A 25,538-nucleotide genomic window follows, 5' to 3' on the forward strand; every position below is an offset into this window, starting at 1 on the left:
GAATGCAGCCTTGAAGCTGTTCCCACATAAGCTGAGCACTTGTCTGCTGCGATTTGACCTGGCGAAACCATCAAAACTTTCATACTGGGTGAATGTGGAGAACACTCTCCCACTTGTATCCATGACATATCTCTATGGAGCCATAGTAGCTGTGACAGAAGCAAATAGTACAGTAGGTGTGGACATGTTGCTGTTTGAAACACTGACAAAGGTCATTAACCTTGACCTTAACTAACAGTTTATTAGGCGCAAAGCTATTTCTGCTATAAATGATATTAACATGGAATTTGTTACTGGAGTAAACTGCAGTATTACGGCAAATCCAATCGAGACTGAGATTAATGACGCGGTGCCAGGGGTCTTGTCAGGATTTAATTCATCTCTGAAGCGTCTGAGTCATTGCACCTTTCACAGTCGTCTGCAAGTCTCCTCCTCCTTCTGCAGCTTCGCCTCAAGGCGGACTGATCCACAGGTAGCGCAAAACAAAAGCAAATACAATTTCAACATGCTTGTTCTTTACACAACTTGTGTTTACAGTATCAGAGGGAATGACGCCTACAGTAAATGGTAAAATACATTACACGTAGGTTACTTCATCTGCTAACATGTCAATGCAGTACTAATTAAGTAATTGACACACAATAAATGAGATTAGTAGAGTTTAGTAAGGTTTGAGTTTTGTTCTGACAGTGAGAATTAGGAGGTTTGAACTAAAAGCAACCAGTTTACTTTGTGACAGCTGGACTTGTTTTCAGTTTCCATGTACAATGTGCTACAAAGTAGATGGGGTGCAGTGCAATCTTTTCCCCAATGCACTCTGGAAAGTACATGTTCAGATCTGTCGCTCTTGAATTACTATTTGATTTACTGAGCAGTGCAATAACTTCATTAGTCTGACAGTAAAATGTCTCCTTGGGGCTTGTTCAGAGGTGTCAAGAGGAATTCTGACAAAAAAAAAGGCTCCCGCTCAAAAGCTGATCATTTTTCCCCCCACCAAAGTGTGAAATCATCTGAGAAACATCTCCGAAGGTATGAAAATAAGACGGTGAATAATATCTTCAGAAATCCAAACAATAATCCTGTTTACGGAACATGAAGCAAGCGACACCTTTTATCCTCGAATCTATCTGATGGTGCTGCTACTAATACAAGTGTCAAGTTGTTATTGGAGAAACAGAGATGTTCGAGATAAACTTTAATCGAGCCCAAAGGCCAAGGAATCGCTAATTCGCGCTATCACATTCTTAGAGGACTCTTCACACATAATTACATGTGCCTGCATAGGTGTGGCACCACAGCATGTGCTTCCCTGTGGGCACATCACGGCGAAGGCTGTGACAGACGGGCGTTTTTTTGATAAATGATACGCGGTCGCCATCCAAGCTCGCATGCTGCCTTCAGGTGCGAGCGTTTCCCCTTTTCCCCTGCAGCTCAGAAACACGTTTGCGCGCTAAACCCGTCGCTAATAATAGATTAGCTGTTGACCCCCGCTCCGTGCGACGCTCACTTACTCCTCTTGTGTAAACCGTCGTTTTTGCAGAACAGTCGAACGGGAGAGTGGAGGGTTTTAGGCCGAATCCAAATGAGAAACAAATGAGAAAAGGGCTGAAACCTGCGTAGAGAAAGAAATGAAATGGAAAGTCATTACTGGTGGACACAAGTTGAACACATCACTGCATGCCATTAGCGTCGCCTTCTGTCCAACTCCATTTAAAGTTTTATGCACTTTGGAATGCGGCAAGTTGGATGAGAACTATTAATGTTCATTTAATTTAATTTCTGTTGCTTGAATGGAGAGGCCTAAATACACAGTGATGCCAGCGGTGCCTCCGAGAAACACGCCAAACGCCTGGCTCCTAGCTAGGAACTGGTTTGCTGGACGCTAACCTTAGCTTGTGAAACAATGTTCTGAAACTGTGTTTTCACCCGTGAGGCTCCACTCGGTGCCACAGCTGCTTGTTCAAGCTCGAACCAGTCCCCGCGAAGCCGCTTCCTCACGTCGAGGGGCTCCATCGGGACGCGGCGAGCGAGCGCGCCGCGCGGCAGTTAGCGCCTGACGCGAGCGCCGAGGTCACGGGTGTTAGCGGCGGTTCAGCGGGAGCACCGCTCGCATTCCGTGCTTGAACGAACCAGTGTTTGCATGTCACGTCGTTCCTCGAGGTGCGATTCAACTTCTGGCTGCTTAAGAAGTAAATGTTATGTTATGAAAGACTTTGCCCTGCGTGATTTACCTTTGTGCCGAATCCTGCAGCTTGATACCTCAGGCACAAAACTTTTTCCATCTTCTAAAATGAACCTCTTCATCCTTCAAAGACCAGTTTGGACTTGATGTGCTGTACATATCGTCTGTAAGAGGATAGCGCAGTTCTCCTGTCATTTACTCAAACTACAGGCCGTTACAGACGTGGAGTCAGTCACTCCTGCACAGGCGTCACCTCTGTGAGGTAAAAACATCTGGATTCCCGCTGATAATGACACGTCCATTATTTGCTGAGGACGGGAAACGCCATTGTTCAGCCATCAGGCCTTGACTTGTCTGTGGCCATATGAGTTGGTCCACATGATCCAAATGTGGCACACAACAGAATATTTACAAGAACTAAGGAAGAGGAACAAAAAAAATGGAGAGGCGCCCAGGAAGTGGACGAACTAGAATTAAACATGTGAATAGACACTGAAAGTATTATACAAAACCCCGGTCTGGGTTTGACTCAGTCCAGCTCAGTATAAGCAGTTTCTGGCTTGAGGCTGAAGGCCCTGACCTTTACGTGTCCTAAATGGACCCAGGACCAAACCGAATCCTGGACGTCTGGTACTGGACAGGATCACTCAGTTGATTTCATGGATGCTTTGTTCTCTCTTACACTGAGTAAACATAGAAACAAAGCGGCTCCTGTTTGAGTCTGTTTGAGTTTGTTGCCACGGCTCCGTCGGCCCAGCGCTGAGCAGAGCAGCCAGCATGTTTGTTACACTGACGAAAAAATTCTTGGCCGGGACTGAAGAGGTGCGAGGAGTTCTGTATATTGCGCCCGAGGGTGTGGCACGGTGGCTGAGCAGCTGCCGGAGGATGGGCGACCCGAGCATGTGTGTGTGTGTGTGTGTGTGTGTGTGTGTGTGTGCGTGTGTGTGCGTATGTGGATGCATCTGTGTGTGTGTGTGTGTGTGTGTGTGTGTGTGTGTGTGTGTGTGTGTGTGTGTGTGTGTGTGTGTGTGTGTGTGTGTGTGTGTGCGCGTGGCAGGTGAAATGCAGCAGATTGGTACGTGACCGAGAACAGATGGAAGGAAGGAAACGAGGAGCGCAGTCAAACCAGGTTGGGACACGCATCAGGAGACGTGAGATGTTCATCAGACGCTCTGGGATACGAAGGGTTTTACTCCTTCTGCAGCGTTGTTTGAGGAAAATGAGAATATTAGGTGTGAATGTGCTGAGAAGGACTGTAAAGCAGCCCAGTGACACTTTTGACTGCATATATAAGTCCACTAGTTTACTATTACAAACAAATGTGTCTGTCCAATTAGAATTTGACATAATGACTGATATGTTCAACAGGTAAATGAAAAGCGCTTAACCTTTTGTTTTTCTTATCACGCTGTGTTTATGTAGTGCAGAATGTTGTGGTTCCAACTTAGGTAATGGGTCCAACATCCAATAAAATACCAACAGCTAAATCCACTGCTATGCTGCGTAATTGAATCCAGGCAAAGGGAGCGCTGCTTTATTGCTGGGCCGAGGCCAAACGTGGTTTATGAAGATCGCAGGAATGTTGTCTTTTGGCTCGAGAAACGAGCGACGAGGCGGCTGCGGATGTGGAGGTTGCGCAGCTACTGTACAGATGTGTGAGAGCTGCTGATGATGATGATGGTGATGAAGGCTGGCAGTGGAGGAGGCCGGCGTGGATGTGACTCTCTCTACCTGATACAGAGCGTTCTCACTGAGACGCAGACTGAGATGGAGGCGGCTGAAAAGATACAGGAATGTTGATAATGGGTGAGGACATCCTCCAGGTAGTGCTCAACCTTCTGTCCCCCCACTTCTGCAGCAATACTGTGATGATTTATGGATTTAAGACACTGTGGGAGCTGCTCAGACACCATAAGAAAATGTCCGACACAATAATAACCCAGCAGAAGTCACAACAAGAAAACAAATCATTTTCCAAAACAACAGTTTGGGAGAAGATTCGTGATTAGTCCCATCTCAAATTGTCACTTCATTTGTGAGATGTTTTGCCTTTTTCACATGCTCTCAGTTGCCTTCGTCCGTACAGAGACAACATATGTACACGGACGCTGACGTCCTGCTGCTACGTTTTAATTTGAAATCTGATTAATTAGAACCACTTCCTGTCTGCACCTGTGCTCACCTGCTGCCTTATCCGCCCGCTGACCTGCTCGTCTGGCCTTCGTCTCAGTGGAATGTCCTAGGAGAAGCCGTGACTGGGATTCTCTGCCAAACGAATAAAACCCAGCAATTTGAATTTGTGGGCATTTGTGTTTAGAGCACAAGCGACAAGCAATAAGCGACCTTAGATGCTCTGACCTTATTTTCACATTGCCGCATGTCTGCTCTGAGGTATTTTATAGTGTGGGAATAAGTCGGCCTCTCGGAGCAGTATTATTGTTGATCACGGCTGAAGGTTTGTACTAAGGCTCCAGGGGGCAGGTTCATTTAGAGTGGACTTAGTGCAGCATTCCTTGATGATAGGTGGTATTAGGGCTTCAAAGCGTCCGGTTAGTCTCGTGTTCTCTCCTGCCACGAGAAAGGTGTTCATATGGTCAAAAGAAGGTTCTGGGTCCATTATTCATGTGTTTTATGGATACTGAGTAAAGTCTATTTATGCTGTGTTAAGTTGCATTGAGTCGGTACAATGCACTTGAGACTTCTCATTCTCCTTGTCCCCACAAAAAAAAGGAAACCCAGGGTCAGGCTTACAGTGGGCGCCGGACTTTCACAATAAAACGTCCAAAAGCATTTGTAGTGCAACATCAAAATTCTCTGTTGTACTGGAAGGATTTTGAGCGTGTTTTGACACGGACCGAGACGTGCACAGTGTTAATGTTAATCAAGGAGCTGTAGGGTCAGCTCGTGACCCTAAGGTCTCTCACCAGAATCACCTGCAAGCAAAGCTAAGCTGTTGAAGCATCCTGCTCTTTAGGAGTGCAGTGATATCACTTTTTAGACTTTAGTGCAGCCTACGGCGTTCTAGTGATTATTATATTCAGCGTATGATGATACCGTGCAAAGTTTACATAACGTAAATAGTAGTTGTTTTCTTGTTTCCCTCCATAAAAAGTTTTTGCAAATTTGTTATCAGGATCTTTAAAATGCTTTATACTGTCCTTACCTGTAATAAAGTAAAACAAACAAAACCATGTAGTTATCAAGGTTTTATTTCTATTTAGTTGTATGACAATAAAAAGATGAATGTAGAGTGAACTGGCCCAAGATAAATAATACAAATAAAACTGGGTACAAGTGAATGCGGAAGCCAAGGGTCAAAGTACTGCAGCTGACCTTGTGCTGTACACGTTGTACACACAATAATACCCCACGCTGCCACGCTGTGAAGCACGACGCCTCCCACACACACAGAAAGCTAAAATATTCCTATCTGAAGTATTCTGCATGTAGCCTGGCTGAGGTACTGTAACTTTACACGACAGACCTGTATATTTCATATCTGTACTCCATATCTCGCCCACAAACACTGAAACACTGAGACAACGCCTCTACTTGCAGTTTTAAGTAACTGACGTACAGTGTAATAACTTCTAAGTGATACAATAAGTCTAATGTTTCTACCATGTGTTTCTATTTACATGTAAATAAAGGTTGATACCCTGTAGATAAATAAAGCCAAAGGTATTAAAAGTAAGACTTTTAAAATTAAATACTGTGTTATCAGGTGATAGTGCACATTCAGTTGGAATTTCAAGGCAAAACCTCATTTATTATTTAAGCGTCAGCTGGTGCCTGGCAGCAAACTTTATAACTTTATAACCAAGTTTATAAATATTAGTGGTTAATTCCAAGCAATTAAGGTCTGTTTAAAATCCATTATCACCTCGAACGCCACATCTATTGCTTCTATATGTGCTACTGAAGACAGTAATAGAAATACAACATTTAAAGGTAATCAGAGGGTACATGGTGTCTATAGTAACCACACGCGTCTGAAAGCAGTCGCGTTTCTACTTGAGCTCTGCAACTGGTGTCTTACAGTATGTAACACCGTGAACTCATCTCGTGAAAAGAGGGACTCTGGTACATTTGTAAGGTCGAAACGGTCTCATCTGTCGACACAAGTAGGTTTCTTTAATTTTGTTTTCCTCGGACCAGAACTGATTTACTTCAGGACGGAGCCAGATAGTGGCACTATAATTGTCACAGTCTTTGATTTCCAGAGAATGGGACAATAAAATGCTGTTCGTGGCCTTTTTATTCAGCTCTTTTGCAACAATGGCTGCTTTTCTAAACATTACTGGCAGAACACGGTAGTAAAGGTTAGGCCACCGATTGTCCGTTTTCATGGGAATGTTCTCGGTGTATTTAATCCCCTCAGACCACAAACTAACAGGCACTAACGAATCTGTGTCAACATACTGGCTTCATTGGCTACAGCTTGTTTGTCTGTTGCCTGTAGAAATACTGTATATGTGATAAGTTGCAATCATAACAGTAAAACCATGACGAGCCTGTGGCTCACCATCCAAATGAATCCGGCATTCTTCTCCACTTTCCTCAAACCTAAATCAACGCGTCAGCCTCAATACTGGACTTGTTATGGTCCCTGACCTGTCTGGCCTCAGCCTCCAAACCAGTTCACCCCCAGTCACCGTGTCGGTGTGTCGCAAATGCAACGTCTCCAAAGCAACAACGTTCTGAAAAGTCAAACTGCGAGCAACGCATTTATAAAACAAAGCAGAACAACATAGGTCAGCGGTGCAGAGATACTTCAGTCAGTAAAAAAACACATGAGTGATAGGTGAGTGATATATTATTGCTGAAATAGCAGAGAACTCTTAACATAATATTATTCCTTGCTCAGATTTTCCAGGGCTCCACAAGCTCCACACTTCTGGCAACATTTTTGGAGAAATGCCTTTGTCTCTTATTGGTTGGTGAGAGCTCATCTCGTTGTCGAGTGGCCTATCAGGTATAAAACACAGAGTCTGTACGGTCAGGCTTGACAGACGCAAAACCACTGGCTGTTGCTCAAACAAGTAATCCCAATGTTGCTCCCGGGAGATAACAAAGAGTCGACAGCCTCCCGGGATCTGCATCAAATTTGGCTGAGGAGCCGAAACAACATCGCCAGAGTTATGACGTTAATGAAGGTCGTCTTCGCCAAACTCCCAAAGCTCCCGCCTTGAACTGCTGGCGGAGGCGAGGGCGCCGGGTGGAGGGTGAAAGAGCCGAAGCGAAGGGAGGAGCCCGTCTCTCCAGAGGCAGAGCAGGGGATGAGGGGCCTCCAGCTGTCATCCGGGGCCCGGGTCTTTGTGGGGCCTTGCAGTGGGCGCTGTCTGCAGGGAGCTGTGGAGGGAACGGTTCACATGAAAACAGTATTAGAGGGCTGATCCTGCGGGTTGGGTGCTTTACTGTACGTCTACGGTTTAAACTGTGGTTAGAGGGAAGAAAAAGAAAACGTACGATGAGTCTGATGAGTCCCACTGCAAACTAATAACACATCCTTCAACACAGAAGCAGGCACAGAAGCTTGCGGCTTGTTTATATATAATTGATGAATTTGATCCATCTTTAAAGTGCTTATCTTTGTGAACAATGCTCTTGTTTTATTTATGTGTGAAGCACATGGGTGAACAACTGCAGACTAATATATAGGAAACTGAAAGCTAAAAGTAGGTGACTAATACAGTATCAGTATTCCTGAGTCTGGTGGTCGGGGTCACATTCTATAGTGTTCGTGCCAGAGCTGAAGGCGCACTAGAAAAACACTGTGGCCTGTTCACAGCTTGCTTAGGTCCGTGTGTGTGAGCCAGAACTGGAGGAGAGTCCTGTGGTCAGGTGAGGCCCGAACAGAGCCTTAAGGCTTGGCGGTGACCGAGCTCTACATTCCAGTGTAGGAGCCTCTATTGACTCTCACACGGTGGCTGTATCATGACACCCAGCTGACATCCAGGGCGGATCACTGTGGTGATTAGAAATTATTTTAGCTTCTAAACATGGTCACGATTAAAGGCCCAAGCACAGCCTGAGAGGAATCCCTTGTCATACTTTACAGGAGAAATCACACTTACGGTGTCAGACAGAAGTCCCGGCACTCTGGGTCTCCATGGAGCTCAGCACAGACGCAGCGCTGAGACTTTGTCCCCTCGTGTTGCGCCGGACGCCCGCCGACGGCGCGTTGGACTCGCTGGAGGCCCTGGTAGCTCGACATCCCATAGGGCACGGTGCGTCTAGGAGGCGACGATCAGAAAAGGCAATGTCACGTACACTTTCATTCGCATTTACTCAGTTTTACATCAGGTCCATAAATAATCCTAACAAAGCTGAAACCTGCAAACTTTTTCAGTACTCTGAGGTAAACTGTGTCTGTGCACGTCTCAGCTGCGAGAGCGATGCAGTGAATGTTCATGGGTCTTTGATGTCGTGAGGATCGATGTCAGGTCCAGCTGCCTTTGAATTCAGCTGATGATCATCTATTTACTGCCCTCTTCACAGTTTCCAATATATGGGGAACCAGACAGCTGCTTCCTCACATCCATCATCATGCGAACGTATGAACGTGAACAAAACATTTCTAAGAAACATGTTATAATCATTCAATGTTAGTTTTGCCTACAATTTTGTTGTAGGATAAATGATTTACCTTCAAATTAAAATATCCATACAACACACTATCAGACTTAGAAACCCCATCGTGTGTTGCTACAGTAGGTTGTCTAATAGTCCGATAGCTCCATTTGTCCACAAAGGGTGGCATTGTTTTACTTGTCTTCCCTGTGTCCTGCTTTCCACTCCTCCATTTTCCGCCGGCTGTGATAAATTTAGTAAAATATCAAAGAGTAACAAGTAGGCCAGAATCTGTTTTAAAACAAAGTCTGCTGGTCACACACACTGGAACCGCTTGACCCACAACCACCTCCTTAGGGCAGAGGCAACATGGCTCGTGTGTGTTTGAGCTACTGCACACCTTCAGCGGACAGTTCATCATCGGCCTACTGTGTAAGCATCCGTGTTACAAACACCCCAGAACTATGCCAATTTGTCTCAACTTGCGAAGGAGTAATAAAGTGAGATGTTTACCTGAAATGCCAAAAGCAGTCTTGGCACGGGAAAACACGGGAGGCAAGAATGCTTTCCCGATACGTCGCCAAGGCTTTTAATATGTGGTTGGGAGGCCGCACATCAAAGCAGCACTCCTCAAAGCAAGAAGGTGTTGGAAAAGGCATTTCAGGCTTCTATTACTAATATGTGGTATGACCACTTGTTGAACACACTGGGGGGGGGGGGGTAACACAACCTATTTATCTAATTACGCCACTTGGCAACGCTCTCGTCCTCGACACCCACGGATCCAACGTGACTCCTGAGGTTCCCTGCTGGGTGATCGGAACATGACCGCATCGGCAGCTTCACAGACAAATGACTTCCACTATCCATAACGAAGCCTTCATTGAACGGCGCCTCGCCCAGCGTTGTCCACACACAGTACGTTAAGGTCTTTATTCCACTGGCAGAGAATAAACACCTGAGGGGAAGGATAATGGATCTAAATTGTAGGTATTAAAGTAGGGTTTTTTTTAAGAAAATTGCTGTGTTTGAATTTGAAAGTAGACATTAAGTAATTAAAGAAAGAACAAATTTCCCACCATATACTGTACTGATCCACACAAAGAGCGGGCGGTGTGATTATTATTATCATTAATATTATTTATGCATCGTGCGTTTATTTTGCCCCACGGCAGCATTTGCAGCTTTAAACCCCATCTGGCGTCGAGCGTCGGCCCCGCGCGCTGAGCTCGTTCTGTGGGGCCTGTCATCACTTCCAAGATTGCGTCTGGCGCCTGAGGTGAGCTGCGGGATCTGACTTGCTACAGTCTATAGGCTTTAATGCGCCAGTCCCAGCTGAGTTGCACAAATCCGCCACACGCCAATCTGCGCTCTGAAACAGTCCCCGGGCTGACGGCGGCTTGCGCAATGAGACGCTTTTATAATAGTAGCGCGTCGCGGTGGGTTGCTGGTGTTTTTGAGTGTTTTTTTTTTAATTAAAGCGCGTCTTACTCGGGGGTGTTGATCCAGATGATATCCAAGTGGCAGTAATAGACGCACTCTTTATCCTTGTAGGAATAACAGGTGCAGCGCTTGGGTCTCGCCTTGGCCTCGGACCGCGGCGCGCCCGGCGCCCCGTCGGCGCGCGCCGCGCCGCTGGGGTCCGCTCGCCCTCCGGGCTCCACGAGCCCGCAGCTGACCGCGGCGTGGGGCGTTAAGAGGCCTTGTGGAGATACGTCACAGGTTAACTGGAGTAAAAGAAGTAGACAGTGAATAGTGCTGAGCGCTGCGGACGTACCTTGCGCCGTTATTAGCGCCAGTAGTTGGAACAGCATGGTTTAGAATAGAATCCCAGCTGCTTCAGATATTCCAGAAAAGGCTCATAACACTGTCAAACATATCGTCCATTTGTGTAGAAGCAGTCCACAAACGCGCGCGTGGAAGTCCATGTGCTCCGATGGGAAACGGACGACGCCGACGAAGCCGCGTGCAGCCGCTTCTCCTTGTGGGAGCCTCAGCCACGGTCCCGGCGCTTTGGGGAGGTTCGGTCGGGCCCACACGCCCACGCCTCACCCCCTCTGCCGTGTTCAGCTACACCTACACGTTTCTGGGTGTGTGCTTGACAAGTACTGTAGGGCTGCGCATCGCATCGGTGCAGGTGTTCCCTGTTGTTGCTGCTCGTGAAACCACATCCCACAATATGATAATGACTGTGAATACGCATATGAAATCAAGCAACCTATGACTTCCACACTATTGAAATGACCATAACCAGGCCTGAGGCACAGTCACCATGCTGCCTCTTCTATTCAGTCTTCATATTTGTACCTTTCATGACAAGGACAATCACCTTTGATTGTTCAGCTCAATTCAAATAGATTAGATGATAAAGATCTGACTAGTCGGATATTTGACATCGTCCAGTTCACCTTTTTTCCCGTGGGTTCTGTCCAGTAAGTGTCTTGTGCTACGTCTTCTGCCACTGAGGCATCTAGCGCTGCCTGACTTGTGACTGCCCTCTGGTTCCTTTCCAAATTCCCTGAAGCTAGAGTTTTGTGCCATACCCCAACTCTCTGGCGCGGTCCCCGAGCGGGGAAACGTTGAATTCCAGATAAATGAACACCATATTGTGTTTTCTTTCTCCTGACCAGAGTTGTGGAGACAGAGCGTTATCTAAAATTGACGGCGTGTGGTTTCGGAGGGATGCGATGCACGCAAACGCGCAGAGTATCATTTTAAGGTTTTCTGTAAAGGACCTGGCTGCTCGTGTGTCACACTGTGTCAGTCACAAAGGGTTAATTACAAGTAGGCTGCAAAAACCTAAAAAACACAGCAAACAAAATGTCCTTGGACCTGAAGCGGCCGTGGAACCAAAGAGTAGGTTGGTTTTATTCACATTCTCACTACTTAAATCGTTCATCTCATATTAATTAGAACTGAAATTAATTTATTAAGGACCAACTTGCATTTTCCAAACAGGAAATTACTGGTATTTACCCGACTGATTTAAAAATTCCACACAATCCTTGCCCTTTCCTGCTTTCACATCACGTCATTGTGCTCGTTGGAAGGTAGACTTTGGGACTTGTTGTAATGTAATACACCTCCAGCTGCCACTTCTCCTGTTGTTCTCGGACATCTTGGGTGTGAAGCCAGGGGAGTTGCAGACCCATTGACCCCCAGACTGTGGAAGTAGTAGCTGCTGAGTTAGGAAGCAGAGAAGCAATAAACAGTTAGCAGCCACACCTCAGAGACTGCAGATAATACTGGATGGATGTAAAATTGCTTTACAAATCTGACAAGAATAAAAACAAACATACATGCATTAGCTGTGATGTACAGGCATGAAAATTGTTTTTTCAGTAGAAACGTCGCTACCCGCTCCTTGTTCCTGTTTTCGTGTTTTCAGGACAGGTCGCAGTTCGTTGCTCCGAGCAGAATAGATCTCATTAGATATGGAAATAAATGGGAGCCTTTTCTTCAGAGACACTTACAGAGGAATGTAATGAATGCAATTATTTCTTGGATGCTCATCAGTGGAATTCAGGTCTCCAGATCCTGGCAGCATTAGTGGATTATTATTTGGAATTACTGATATTCTGTCATCCCACAATAGCATGAGCTCAAGCCCTTTGTGTTCTTGGCGCCCTGCGATGTACAGATGGTGAAGATGGACACATTCCCGTTGACCCTTTTACCGTCATGCTTCAAAGGTCTATGCCTTCGCCTTGGTGAACTGTTAGAAGCGTTTATTTGGCATGTGAAAAAGAGCTTGGAACAACACACAGGTTCTGCAGAAGAAGCCATGGTGCAGGAGACCTATTAACGCAACCGTCCATTCCAAACTGAGGATTATCACACTAAAGTCAGAGGACTTCCTGATAAATAACCCCCTGAATTCTAAAGACCGTCTGCTTTATGGTTACTCTACAGAAGAGTAAGGTTGAAGACGAGTGGTGACACTAGGAATTGTATTACCTGCGGGAGATTTCGTGGTTAGCGGTGTGATTTGGCTAAAATTCCAATGCGGTAAATCAGCGCTGTCAAGTGAAACACGTCAAAACAGTTTAGATTAGAAAGTGAGGATTAGCAACAATTTGATTGGTAAGTGGCAAACTGAACTGGGCAGCGAAGTCGGAACTGTGCTTCAGGAGGTTTAGAAGAGACCAATATACTGTATGGATTGAGCCTCAAAAACAATTCCCACTCCTGGGATACTGCTGCACGAGGACAAAAACATATGCGGTTAGTCAAAATTGCAGGATAATAGTCACAGCTACTAAATACTGATTCATACTCTGCAGGAGCCAAACCAGAGACTGTTGCACGGATACAAATGCAGGAAAGCTTGCCTCTTAAAAGCAAGCGTGCTGAGAGGTTGACCTCTTTATTGGCACCTGCGGTTTAACCGATTATTGAAGCTTATGAAATAAAGATTGGCGGGGTCTGGGTGTTGAAACAGAAAGCACTAAAGGGGATCAGTAACAATGTGATGAAAATCCCTGGCAAAGATCAAACTTTTACTGAGCAGTAGGGATTATGCAGTGGTATAATTATATTGTGTTTAAAATATGTATGTCTGCAAGTGGCTGATACACTTCAAATCCTCAAAAGACAAGAATCACTCTACTTTAACCTTATTATACACGGTAACATACCGAACACATACTCTAGCTGTCTCTGCAGCTGCACAATGAATAAAACAGGGACAGGCAGGCACAGGATTGTTCAAGGTTCACCCAAGCAGACGATGCTGATTAACTTTGAAAGAAAGCTGAAGCATCTACAGCAACAGCCAGGTGTTTAGGATATAAATATATCACATTGTAATAGCTGCTGCTGCAGATTCTGTTTTTATCACTATGATCGTCCACAGAATATGAAATATCTCGCCATAATAATCTGTAAAATCAATAAAAATAAATATTTTATGTTATGTTCGAGTCAGACGCTGTGTTAGTATAACACAGCTAATGTGGACCCACTGGTATATTCACTTTAATACGAATGAGTTCGCATTCTTTACGTGAGAATCTAGGGTACTGTATAATTGTTTTGCTTGGTTACACTGTTGGTCTGTGGGTGAAACAGAGGCAGGCACAGAAATCAGCTTTTAATAAGCTTTTCTCAGGAATCTGAACAGGGTGTCAGCTCATCTTTCAGCTTTAACTTCACGCTGGTAAAAACAATAAATGTAAATGTTTTAATACTTTAGGTGGGACTTACAGTGGGATCTGGAGTGTATCTTTAAGTAATAAAGAATAGCGAGCATAACATTCACGGTGGCCAATGGACCGTGACGACCAGTATAATTTAAACATAAAATACTACACCATAACGTTTTACTGTGACATACACTATAACAGGGTGCAGTTGGCTGCTACCATTAAACTGTTTACATAGATCCAGCTAACGACTAGCTGACGTGTTTGACGTTTATGACACACTATACCTTTGGAATGAATCGCTGATCATAAATCAGCGACACCAATGAAATGTCAGATTAAATTTCTCTGTTTCTGTCATTGTAAATCATGCATATTCATTTTATCATTTAACTGGATAGGAGGAAAAAAAAACAAAAAGGTTGGTTAATTTGCTCAGTAATGCAAGTAGCGAATAATTTCTCCCTCTGTGTAAAAACACTTATTTTCTTTGGTTCAAAACTTTTTTTTAAATCCCAGTTTAGTACAATAACACATTTATTATTCAGTGTCTGTTTTGTTGTTTGAATATCTTTTGGCTGTCAAACCACCAATATGTCTTTCATTTGTGGGTTCCCAGCTCACAACAAACACGAAATAAATTTAATTTGTTCTGATATAACAATGATTCTTTGACTTCTGTACCAGAATTTTTAACTCTCAAAATACATACCAGGGAGAAATACGACGACAGTAGTTTTTGCAGAAGCACTTGCAAACAAATCTGTTAATTTTTTGAGGACATGTTTTCACTGATATTATAAATATTGTACATGTTAAGGGATTTGAGCCAGAGGATCATTTTTCTCAGCTAGATGGGGTTTTGTCGCCACCAAGTGATGACGAGGCGCAAACCAACACTAAAGCAGGTAAAAATATTAATCATCTAAAATCCAAAGAGGCCTTTTTTAAATACAAAAATGATATATTTATTTGGAGAGATTACAAAGGTTTTAGTTAGCTTTAGTTAGATAACTAATATTAACCTAGCCGGCAGTCGACTTATTATGGCGTTGTGAATACTACGGAAACTCGCAAGGACAATCTTCTTGTAAAGTGATGCGGTTACCATGACAACCATTGTCAAACACTTGCGTAATATTTACACCGCAAACGCTGTAAACGAAATCTTACCCATATAGTTAAATATACTGTAGCAACTGTCGTATTTTGACCATTTCACTTTGTGCGCATCCATGTCAAGGTTTAAGGTAAACGCTAAACTATTATGAATGAGAACTAACACGTAGGATATAACTTAAGGGTTAGCTAAACTAGGTTAGCTTAAATTAGCTCGCGTTGGCGCGTTCGCGTTACTGTTCATTGAATTATACGTTGCAAGTTAAGTTAGTTAAAAGGTTTCCCCTCTCGGTTTGTTTGTTTCTGCAGACAGCTGGATACAAAAGCTCACAAGACAGTGGCAAAAGCGAGGAGCGGTGCGTGTTTCTCCAAGTCATCGACTTACGAACAGCTTTTTAAACGTTCTTGCGCTCACGTGTGTGATGTCTTCACGGTCAGGGAGGGAGCCCGTTGTGTGCGCTATAAATGCAGCTTACCCGGCACCATACAGGACGTTCTGCGCCAGAGGCCCGGCTGGGTCGAAGTCAAAGAGTGAGGAGCGTTGTGTAACCGCCATCACACCAGCTGCTCCTCGCTTCTGCATGTGATGTCTCTTCCCCCTCTTGCAGTGAGGCAGAGTGGGATTTCAACTGGTGTGATGTTGCCTGGCTCAGGGAGAACTTTGATCATTCATACATGGAGGAACATGTCAGGATCAACCACTTTCGCAACCATTATGAGGTGAAGCAGCCCTTTACTGTAGCACGCTGTGTGGCTTCAAGCTGGACGTTCCAGCAGGAATATTTACATGAGTGAAATCAAATGTCATGTTGACTTCTCCCTGTTACAGCTGTCTCGCAAAAACCTCATGGTCAAAAACCTCAAAAGATACCGGAAAACCCAGGAAAGGGAACTCGGCCGCTTGGAGGCGTCCAAATGTGATTTCTTCCCCTGTACCTTCACGCTGCCCAGCGAGTATCACCTCTTTGTAGAGGAGTTTAAAAGAAGCCCTGGCAGCACCTGGATCATGAAGCCAGTGAGCTACAGTGGAGCAGGCCACACGTGCATTTGTAAACTAGAAAATGAAGTGGCAAATGCGGATCTCATCAAAGTACTGAAAATATTATTATTGTTATTTAGGTGGCAAAATCCCAAGGCAAAGGCATATTTCTATTCAGGAAGCTAAAGGACATCATGGATTGGAAGAAGGTAACTTGCACCGACTGGATCAGGTTATTTGGCTTTAATTAAATTGCCAAAAGCTCAATTTAATTAGACTGATTTCCCTATGTTTACACAGGATGGCACCCGCTCAGAAGAACAGAAAGACACAGCTCCAGTGGAGAGCTATGTGGCACAGCGCTATATAGAGAACCCCTACCTAATAAACGGTAAGCAAATACATACTGTATGCAATGTTTTTAATAATCAACACATTTTGAAAACAGCTTTTATCTCTACAGGGAGGAAATTTGATCTGAGGGTTTATGTGCTGGTCACATCCGTATGTACACAACCTTTTAAATCCTACAGTTCTGTGGATCAGTGTGTGTGATTTTTTTATACAGTATGTGTGTTTCAGTACGTCCCTTTGAAAGCCTGGCTCTATAGAGATGGCTTCGCCCGCTTCTCAAGCACCCGCTTCTCACTTAGCAGCATTGATGACAAGTGTATCTTTTTTTCTGTGGCTTTGGGGGAGGGCATGACAATGTCTTACCTTTCCTGTGAAATGTGTTACCCTCATGTGATATTCTGCTTGTCAGTAACATGATTTTAGTTGAGGCCTTTTCTAATGTAATATTGATGACTTGGTGTAAACTGTCCAATCCGACCTCATTTCTGGGGCTAGTTTAGTTGCATTACTCAGCATCACAGTGGCTGCACAGACAGCATTCGAGTTTCCTTGATGTGCCTCGTTTCAGACATGCATTTAACCAACGTGGCTGTTCAAAAAACAGCTCCTGACTATGACCCTGAAAAGGTTTGAATCTCACTACCTTAAATTGTATTGTATTTCAAATCTGTCCTTTTTCCTGCATTGTCTTATTGTATCCATCTGTATTCAGGGATGTAAGTGGCAGATGCAGCAGCTTCGAAGATACCTGACTGCAAAACACGGTAGAGAGGTGGTGGAAACCATGTTTCAGGAGATGGATAACATCTTTGTCCGCAGCCTACAGAGTGTACAAAAGGTCATCATAAATGACAAACACTGCTTTGAGCTCTACGGCTACGACATCCTGCTGGATCAGAACCTTAAACCGTAGGTACTCAAACATGTTCGGCTCCAAAAACACACCACACCACTAAGGCATGCGCGCTCACAGATAAGCAAAGAACAGCGCATGCAGAGACAAGCAATCGTGGCTCACATTAACAATACTTTGCCACACTGTGTACAAAGTAGTAAATCTACCAGTGTTGTGCTTCAGAAATCATCGTAAATAACGTTATAAAACTGAGGATCATGTCTGGAAAAACTGACAAGGGTGCCATAATCCTGCTGTAAATAATAACACTAATTACAGTTGCTCCGTCTAATGTGAAGGTATCACTCATTTGTCAGCGTGTGCATAACAGTCTTCATCATCAGTTAAGCAAACGTTTGGTGAATGTCATCACCTTCCATCTCTTTGCAGATGGTTAATTGAAGTGAATGCTTCTCCATCACACACACCCAGCAGTCAAGAGGATTATGAAATGAAGTGCAGATTGCTGGAGGATACTTTGAACGTTGTAGATATGGAAGGACGGTATGAACCTCTTTCATCATTGTTTGTTTGTGAGTTGTGTGCTGTTAGTCAGTAGGGGAAGAATTCTAAGAAATACGTTCTTCATAATGTTTTCAAACACGTGTGGAAGTTAAGAAAAAAAGGAGCTTCTTTAAGAAACACTTAACTATGTTAAAGCAATAGAACGCCACCTTTTAGATCAGAGTGATCGCTCAGAGTTCCTTTTATCCCTTTGTACCATACTGGTGCTGTGCTCTAATTAACTGTGATTTTGCTCATTAGGCTGACTGGCAAAGAGAAGAGGGTGGGTGGCTATGATCTCATGTGGAATGATGGGCCTGTCTATAGAGAGGATGTCAACCTAGAAACATTTGACAGTTCATGTTTCACTGCCAACACACACTTAGGTAACCTGGCTGGGCTGTGCAGATGATGCACTCTTTCACCCCACACTCACTTTGTTACTTACCAGGAGTTTCCATTTGCAAGAAAATAATTGTGCAAAAGTACACAGGAAATTAGGACCGTGGTCTGTTACAATGTGGACGCATGCTTGATTTGATCATTTTAATTACTGCTTCTTTGTTGCAGGGTGTGTGAATGACAGAGACAAGCAGCTTCGTCGGCTAATGAAACCATTTCCTGGCCAGAAAAGAATGTAGTCGTGCTCGACAACACATTTCCCAAGCTATTGCAAACGGACGTGTCACAAGTGTTATAAAAAGTATTCAACTTCTATTTGATCATCATGTGTGTATGCTTAGGGTCTGAAGTTAACATCTTTAAGCAATTTTAAACAGGCCAGAGTCTTGTGTGCAAAACATTTATTTCTATGCCTTACAAATACTTGCATTCAACATTGAGAAAATACATACAGTACCACAATCTTTCTGCGTGCATGTCAACTTAATGTACACTCTTAGAATATTGCCTCCCTTGGCCACGTATCTATGGCTTTGACACTTTACATGAGTATTAAGTAAAGACATGTATGTGAAGATGTATCACATCATTTACATTGATGGAGTGTTCCCATGAATAAATGCACATGGTAAATCACAAGAAGCAGTTGAGACAAACAAATGTAAACACAGTGCTCTAAAGACTTCAAGTATACAGTGAGGAGATGGAGGTGATATGTATAACAGTACCATGTTACAGTCTAACAGCCATGATGTCCCTCGAGTGTCCTACGGTACAGCACAGCAGACAGAGTTACATTCAAGTATTTTACTAAATAGGTTTCTTTTTGTGCATGAAAACATGGACGTTACAATGACAATCAACACAAGTCAACCACAACACTTCTCATAAATATAACTATGGCATATAAAATTTGGAAAAATATGCATTTACATTCGTAGCAAACATTACACCATCTTCAGGGATAGAAAGAGCTCAGCTCTATGCAAAATACAGTATATTATCATAGACTACAATTCAAGCTGTTGGAACATGAAAAGCCCTTGGAACTAAAAAACCTAAATTAAACCATTGCACAAATATATCTGAAACAAATGAATTTGCCTCTTGTTGCACCTCCTGCTCCCTCGGCAACAGAACATTTGGTTTGTCTTACAACATGAGGCACCAATGAAAGGATAAAACAAAGCAACCGCAAGTAAATTAAGAGCATTTAAAACAAATACATTCCAACATCTAAAACTCTACTAGACATGGCCACGGCTTTATTCCATGACTAAAATGTAGAATGTGTGTTAGACTTCACTGGGGATTACGCGTGCTGAAAGCTGTCTGACTGTATAGAAGACGCTTATTTTATTTCTACTTTAGCGTTAGTAGCATAGTGAGATGACAGTGCATGGGAGTTTAGCTGACACACAGTATAAGCTGCTTTTAGAACCCTGGTAAAGTCTTAACGTGTCAAAACACACTCAACCATTATGACTGGATGATTCCTGTACTATTTGAGTCATGTTCTTATAAAGTACATATTCACTGCTTGTCTGTATTCTACCTGCTCAGATGGTTTTGACCCTTTGCAGACTGTACACTGACTGACCGGCTGCTGTACAACAGTTAAAATGTGTTAGTATCAAACAGATGACACTCAAAGCAAGCACATGTTTAAGCTTCAGTACCAAAGAGCAGTGAGTAAAGCACTGTACTGAAGGTTTATGCAGCTTATTTTGCAACAAAGTGCACATTTTTTGATTTGCCGTTCTGCTTACTACTAAGTGGCGCTTTGGAGAGTGACTGCGGCTCTTTAGCAGCTCTTTTCATCGTGCTCTTCGCCTGACCTCCTGCCTCTGTCCTCTGCCAGTCCTTCTCCACTCTTTTAGACGTGACCTCTCTCTTACCTACAGCAAAACCCCGTTTTTCTGCACCAGGCGCTTTATTGCCGCCGGGCTCCTTTTTAACATCTGTTTCAGAGTTTGCTCTGACGCGACTCTTCCTCACCTGTCCTCTACCGTTCGAGTTACCTCCGGACTCCTGCGGGTGCTTGCGGGCGTTACCTGCAGCCTGCATGTGCCTGAGATGACTCCTTCCAGCTGAGGGGCTAACCGGGGTCTGCGCTCCTCCTCCGCCCTGTCCTCCCGGGCTCCTGCCTTCTGTGGAGGTCGCTCGGGTCTCGCTGCTGCTCCGCTTTACCGGCGCCCCGGGCCGGGCCCTGCGCTCCAGCAGCGGGCTGAGCCGCGAGTGGCGCTGATAGGCATAGGCGGAGCAGCTTCCATTGCACAGTGGGTAGCGAATGTGACAGTGGGGGCAAACAGGGAGGCGGGAGAGCTGGTACTGCGTTGAGGCGGGTGATGGAGGGTTGTTGACGGGTGTAAATGGAAAGGCTCGCTGGCTTTGACGCAGCCCTTTGGGGGAGTTGAGCCGGGACGGTGGAGCTGTGTGAGGCCTGGGTTGGTGAGCGGTGTTGGAGGAGGGGAAGCTCTGCGGCCTCGCGCGGCTCCCAGGCGGACGGCTGCTCTCTGCCTGCACGGTTTGGATCTGGAGCCACTCCAACTGCAGCAGTCTCTCCAGGTACTTTTCCAAGGGCCCGACAGGCTTTGGCCTCGGGGCACCGCGGCCCTCTGTGTGGAGAAACATCGCCAGCTGTCTCAGGCTCCAGCTGTTGAAGGGGGGAGGAAGAAAGTCTGGGTAACTGTACAGGGGCTTCTCACTGTCATCTTCATCGCCCACAGTCCCGCGGGGCCCCGGGAAGTCCGGAGGAAAGTCATTCGTATTGATGACCTCTGCCCGGAGGTTGAGGTGGGGAGGGGTGCAGGGGGTGCAGGGGGAGGGCAGTACAGGCAGCCTCTCAGAGTCAGACAGATCGCTGGCACTATCAGTGTCTTCATCCTTCTGGGTGTAGTGCTGTTGCAGTGCTTCCGGCGTGAGCGTGGGGGCCGGGGAGTGGGTCAGGGGGTGTGCTGGCATGTGTCGTAGCCCTGATATCGGGGACAGGGGCAGGGAGAGCGCTGGCCGATTCCTCCCCATCCCCCCACGATTCTGGTGCAGCTCAACGCTGCATTGTGGCACCCGGTGATTTTCACGGCGCTCCTGTTTCCTCTGCACGGAGGCCTGTTTGCGAAGCTGAAGTCTCAAGTCTCCTTCTTCCTCGGGACTGTAAAGACACAGGTGAGTATGTGAAACAGCTGCGGGGGATGTAGGTAGCAAGGCATTCATGTCACAGAAATCCCTTCTACTGTACATACGCGTACCTGGAGAGTTTGCTTGTGCTCCGTGTGGCCCCAGATTTGACCCGGTCGCGTTTTGGCTGTGCACCCTACAAAATAATCCTCAGTATAAGTTTATTTATGCTGTCATGTCGTACGTGAGAAGTAGCAGCTACAACAACTTCCTTCCCCCAGAATGTGTCAGAGCAAAATAACATAATTTCCGATCTGTGTTGTCATTCACTCACCTTCTGCACTGCTGTCACTATGTCCTTATCCTGAACTGCTGCCGGGCCATTTGTCATTTGGCTCACTGCTTTCTTCATCTTATTACCTTTCTTTGAACTGTGGCAACATGATATCGGGTTGTTAGATTCGCCTGTAACCTTACATGTGAAACATTTGAGCTTAAATATCATAATCCATCGAAGCCTACCTGGTTACTTGTACGCTGTTCTCAGTGTGTTTTACCCGAATCTTCTCTTTGGAGACGACGCGCTTCAGTGTCGTGGATGCCGTGCGTTCCTGCATGATGGGGCCCATGTTGCAGGTGAGCAGCAGGGATGCTGATCTGAGTCCAACACAACTGAACGCTACGGTGGCTAAAGAACCCAGCCGACATCTCGGATCAGATGCTGTATTCTGAGAATCAGGCTGAAAACACCAATTTTCTCCAAAGTGCTGCAATGCATCATGCGCAGATGTCGACAGGCGCCTTTCGGCTGCACGTTACACTCGTCTGTGTCGTCGAGACGTCTCTCCGTTGAGCAACAATTCGTGGATTTCGTTGTATTAAACGGGTGATAGCAGACGTATCTCCTGTTTTTCGTCTGTCATCTTCTCGCCATTAAAAATGCAAGACGGTCGTGCAGAGCATACGCTTTTGTTTGGCTCGGCGTCCCTGTCAGATGGGTTTGTTTACCTGCTGCTGAGTGGCTCGCAGCTTGTGGGGAAGTGAGCGTCACAGGTGCATTATGGGAGTGGAAGTACGAAAATGTACATCGCGCTTTCAAACCAAGCTTGAAATAGTCTTTGGAGTCTAGTTCCTATTTAAAAATTTACAAACATAAATTCCGAAATACATTACTAAGTGTTTCATATTAAAAAATAAAAAAACTGTTTACACACACACAAGTTTATATTTTAACACACTCAGTCTCCCACGCGACCTTGCTGACGCGCTGGTCCGTTTGCGGCTTCCGATTGGCTGCGCGCATGTTAGCTGCTCTCCAGCTAGAGCAAGGTTAAAGACGTGTGCAGCTGGAAGAGTAATGGAGATGGTTACCAATTACAAGTCTGGTTATTGTTTTGCGCCGTGCTCATTACCCAATAGCAGAGTCCTTTTGACGCACGGAAACGCGCAGCTTTAATAAATACTTCTTGCAATGGAGGATCAGGCAAACTACATCTTGCAGCTTATAAAATCATCAGATCGCTAAATGGTGAGCTGTTATAAACGTTAACGTTGTTGAACCGTACTTTGTTGATGTTTCCGCTACTGAAAGAGAGAACATATCTTGTGCGTGTGCTTAGTCACGTATTCCCTCTCGGATACACGCCCACTCCCCTTCATGCTGTGATTGTTTTCGTTCCGTCGCATTGACTACAACATATCTATCATGTTTGCAGCAGAACGTCACGCAACTAGTAAAACGAAAATATAAATGATGAGTGATTCAAGTGCGTTTTGTACGTGTAAATGACAGTAGTAGTAAGCTATGGTTTGTGTGACTTTCTAGGTGAGAAGGGCAGCTGGGTTTCACTGAACATGGAGAGAGCGTGGTTCATTGGAAATGAGAGGATTCCTCCTACAAAATGTGAAGAGCTGATGTCCAGCTCTCACAGCGGTGCATCGAGGCCCTGCATGAGAATCAACTTGACAGAGATGCTTCGAGCTGACAAACCCCACACAGAAAAGAAGCCAATTCCAATACGTCCGCCAAGCCCCAGAGTCTGTGCACGAACCCAACAGCCGTTGCACCACAGTCTCTCGTGCGAACCCGCCCCTAAACCCATCATCCGACAGAGGTCACACTCTCTGCCTTCCTCCACTGAGAAGAAGAAACAATGCAGGCGTGCCGTTGGCGTGAGGTTTGTTGACTCCAGGGGTCTTGACCTGGAAGATATCAAGCTTTTTAAATCCGGAGAGGATCCATTTGTGCCACATCATGTGACTTTTAGATTATTGATGGCTGCAGAGTTGACAGATGGAAGGCATCTGGAGATTTCTTTGCCATACATGGAGCCGCTTTTCTCACAACCTGGCGACCAACCAGGATTCCTACATCGCCTCTATGAGCAGAAAGTATGTCTGGAGCGAGTGATGTGTTCTGAATTGGGAGTCAATGGAATCACACAAGTGCTTAATTTGAACTTTGAAAAAGATGTCAGAGTTCGCTATTCATTTACAGAGTGGAAGAGCTGCACAGAAACTAAGGCCTCGTGGGCGTCCTCCATCACAAATACCTGTGACGGAGGCGGGGGGCAGCTTTGTTGTGATACATTTAATTTCCACCTTCCTGTTCCTCCTTTTTTGCAGCCAGGAGCAGTGTTACAGTTTGCCATTCAGTACAAAGTCTGTGGAGTTGAATATTGGGACAACAATGATGGTGAGAATTATAAGTTAGTTTGCCATAACTACAAGCTCACTGTGCCCAAAGAATGCCAGGATAGCATGGTGCACTTTGTTTAGGATTCGGACTGGAAAGAAGAAACCTGTAAGAAGCCCATATCAGAAAAATCTATGAAAGCTGCACTGGATCACACATATGATGCAATATTGTTTGACTACTGCTGACTAAGGGTTAATAAGTGCAACTCATCCTGTGCCAATTTTAGTGCCATAGATTATTTTTTATATATTGCTTAAATGCCTATTTAAAAGTCACACGTCCAAGTTCTGACACAATGTGTGATAAATACCTACTGAAATTCAAACATATGCACTTCAATGTACTGGTTTTGCTCCACATTTCTATGAAAAGGCAGAAATATTTTGCACAATTTGCACTATATTCAGTTTATTGCTGAGTCAAATGTTGCCAAAAACCAAATGTCTGATGTATAATCAATATAAATGTAAATAACCACACATAAATGCTTATTTTGTTGAACAATAAAGCACAGGTTCACTTACTATAGTGTTCCTCATTTGTTTTCTTTATATCTCATTGAGAGTCTCTGGAGGACTACTTGACTTGACTTTGGGATTAACAATGCTATAATAGTTTCTAATGAAGTGGTGTTCTTTTCATTTAAATATGGCAGCTGCTAAATTAATATATTAATAATATAAATTAATATATTAATAATATATATATATATATATATATATATATATATAGTATATTATATACTATATATATATATAGTATATAATATATTATATTATATATAATATATATAATATATATAATGCATATATCTATATATATCTATATATACTATATATATATATATATTATATATATATATATATATATCTATATATATATACTATATATATATATATATATATATATATATATATATATATGCTCGCGGGACAGCTCAATCGGTAAAGTCACAGGACTTGCATGCGGGGGGTTCCCGGTTCGAATCCCCCGTTAGGGCGGGAACCAGAGCATCTTGGCGAGAAGTGGGCTACTGGAACAACAAAGAAATGGCTGAGATGCGAGAACAAGGCTCTGTTGGAATGCTACTACTCAAGTAACCCTAGTCAGAGGGGCTACATGCAAAGAATGTGCGGTGAATGCGGTGAATGGGAACGGAGAAACCCACATTCAAGGCTGACGGCGAAGCAACTAGTAGTGTTCCAACATCCACAAACGGCAACTGCTATCACAACTTGAGATTGACGAGATACAACACAAATGCTACGGCAAGGGGGAGCCAGGACGCCAGGTCAGAGGGGAGGTTTCACCATCTCCCCAACCGGAAATTGGGTACAAAGCCCCAATAAGCACAGATACGCTGAGCGAGGCAGCGACTGATATGAAAGATAAGATCATGGCGAGATTGAACAGGCAACCCCGAACCCCACTACAACGGCTAAGTGAAGTACCATCAGAAAGTCTCATGGAAGATGAGTGCCTCTGTGCTGTCCTTCAGCCCAGCCCTTTCAAGCCATTGGTAGGATTTGTTGAGATCAGCCACTTCAGTTATGTTCAGGTGGTACATCCCG

The 25,538-nt window shown here is 44.6% G+C and overlaps 4 protein-coding genes and 1 long non-coding RNA gene across 8 annotated transcripts; 2 read left to right on the top strand and 3 right to left on the bottom strand.

Moving 5' to 3' along the window:
* Positions 1–330: 330 nt before the first annotated feature.
* On the bottom strand, positions 331–2,550 carry LOC129604362 (uncharacterized). Its single transcript, XR_008695171.1, has 3 exons — positions 2,232–2,550; positions 1,512–1,612; positions 331–461 (listed from the first exon to the last, which is right to left on the bottom strand). It is a non-coding gene; the product is annotated as an uncharacterized LOC129604362 (long non-coding RNA).
* Positions 2,551–5,375: 2,825 nt separating this feature from the next.
* On the bottom strand, positions 5,376–15,633 carry edn3b (endothelin 3b). Of its 3 annotated transcripts, none has more exons than XM_029157626.3 (5): positions 15,495–15,633; positions 10,533–11,936; positions 10,247–10,457; positions 8,260–8,418; positions 5,376–7,534 (listed from the first exon to the last, which is right to left on the bottom strand). In XM_029157626.3, the coding sequence occupies exons 2-5, from the start codon at positions 10,567–10,569 to the stop codon at positions 7,480–7,482; spliced, it is 462 nt and encodes a 153-aa protein (XP_029013459.1). In that variant the 5' UTR covers positions 10,570–11,936; positions 15,495–15,633; the 3' UTR covers positions 5,376–7,479. The 3 variants fall into 3 exon arrangements, with proteins under 3 accessions (XP_029013459.1, XP_029013460.1, XP_040927665.1); XM_029157627.2 differs by having other exon boundaries at positions 10,533–11,933; positions 15,495–15,600; XM_041071731.2 differs by lacking the exon at positions 5,376–7,534 and adding an exon at positions 7,541–8,150.
* ttll9 (tubulin tyrosine ligase-like family, member 9) lies at positions 14,707–18,614 on the top strand. Of its 2 annotated transcripts, XM_029157622.3 has the most exons (14): positions 14,939–15,149; positions 15,328–15,374; positions 15,457–15,549; positions 15,627–15,738; positions 15,848–16,033; positions 16,138–16,206; positions 16,298–16,388; positions 16,461–16,501; positions 16,580–16,667; positions 16,920–16,978; positions 17,064–17,260; positions 17,637–17,750; positions 18,012–18,136; positions 18,321–18,614. In XM_029157622.3, the coding sequence occupies exons 1-14, from the start codon at positions 15,135–15,137 to the stop codon at positions 18,389–18,391; spliced, it is 1,308 nt and encodes a 435-aa protein (XP_029013455.1). In that variant the 5' UTR covers positions 14,939–15,134; the 3' UTR covers positions 18,392–18,614. The 2 variants fall into 2 exon arrangements, with proteins under 2 accessions (XP_029013456.1, XP_029013455.1); XM_029157623.3 differs by lacking the exon at positions 18,012–18,136 and having other exon boundaries at positions 14,707–15,149.
* Positions 18,539–22,431, bottom strand: fam217ba (family with sequence similarity 217 member Ba). The gene is made up of 4 exons (XM_029157619.3): positions 21,792–22,431; positions 21,604–21,700; positions 21,401–21,465; positions 18,539–21,303 (listed from the first exon to the last, which is right to left on the bottom strand). The coding sequence occupies exons 1-4, from the start codon at positions 21,896–21,898 to the stop codon at positions 19,875–19,877; spliced, it is 1,698 nt and encodes a 565-aa protein (XP_029013452.1). The 5' UTR covers positions 21,899–22,431; the 3' UTR covers positions 18,539–19,874.
* A 138-nt stretch (positions 22,432–22,569) lies between these two features.
* Positions 22,570–24,491, top strand: ppp1r3da (protein phosphatase 1, regulatory subunit 3Da). The gene is made up of 2 exons (XM_029157624.3): positions 22,570–22,797; positions 23,095–24,491. Exon 2 carries the CDS (start codon positions 23,124–23,126, stop codon positions 24,045–24,047), a length of 924 nt encoding a protein of 307 aa, XP_029013457.1. The 5' UTR covers positions 22,570–22,797; positions 23,095–23,123; the 3' UTR covers positions 24,048–24,491.
* The last annotated feature ends 1,047 nt before the right edge of the window (positions 24,492–25,538 follow it).

This window comes from Betta splendens, chromosome 7 (assembly GCF_900634795.4).
Source record: "Betta splendens chromosome 7, fBetSpl5.4, whole genome shotgun sequence".
Classification (NCBI taxonomy): domain Eukaryota; kingdom Metazoa; phylum Chordata; class Actinopteri; order Anabantiformes; family Osphronemidae; genus Betta; species Betta splendens.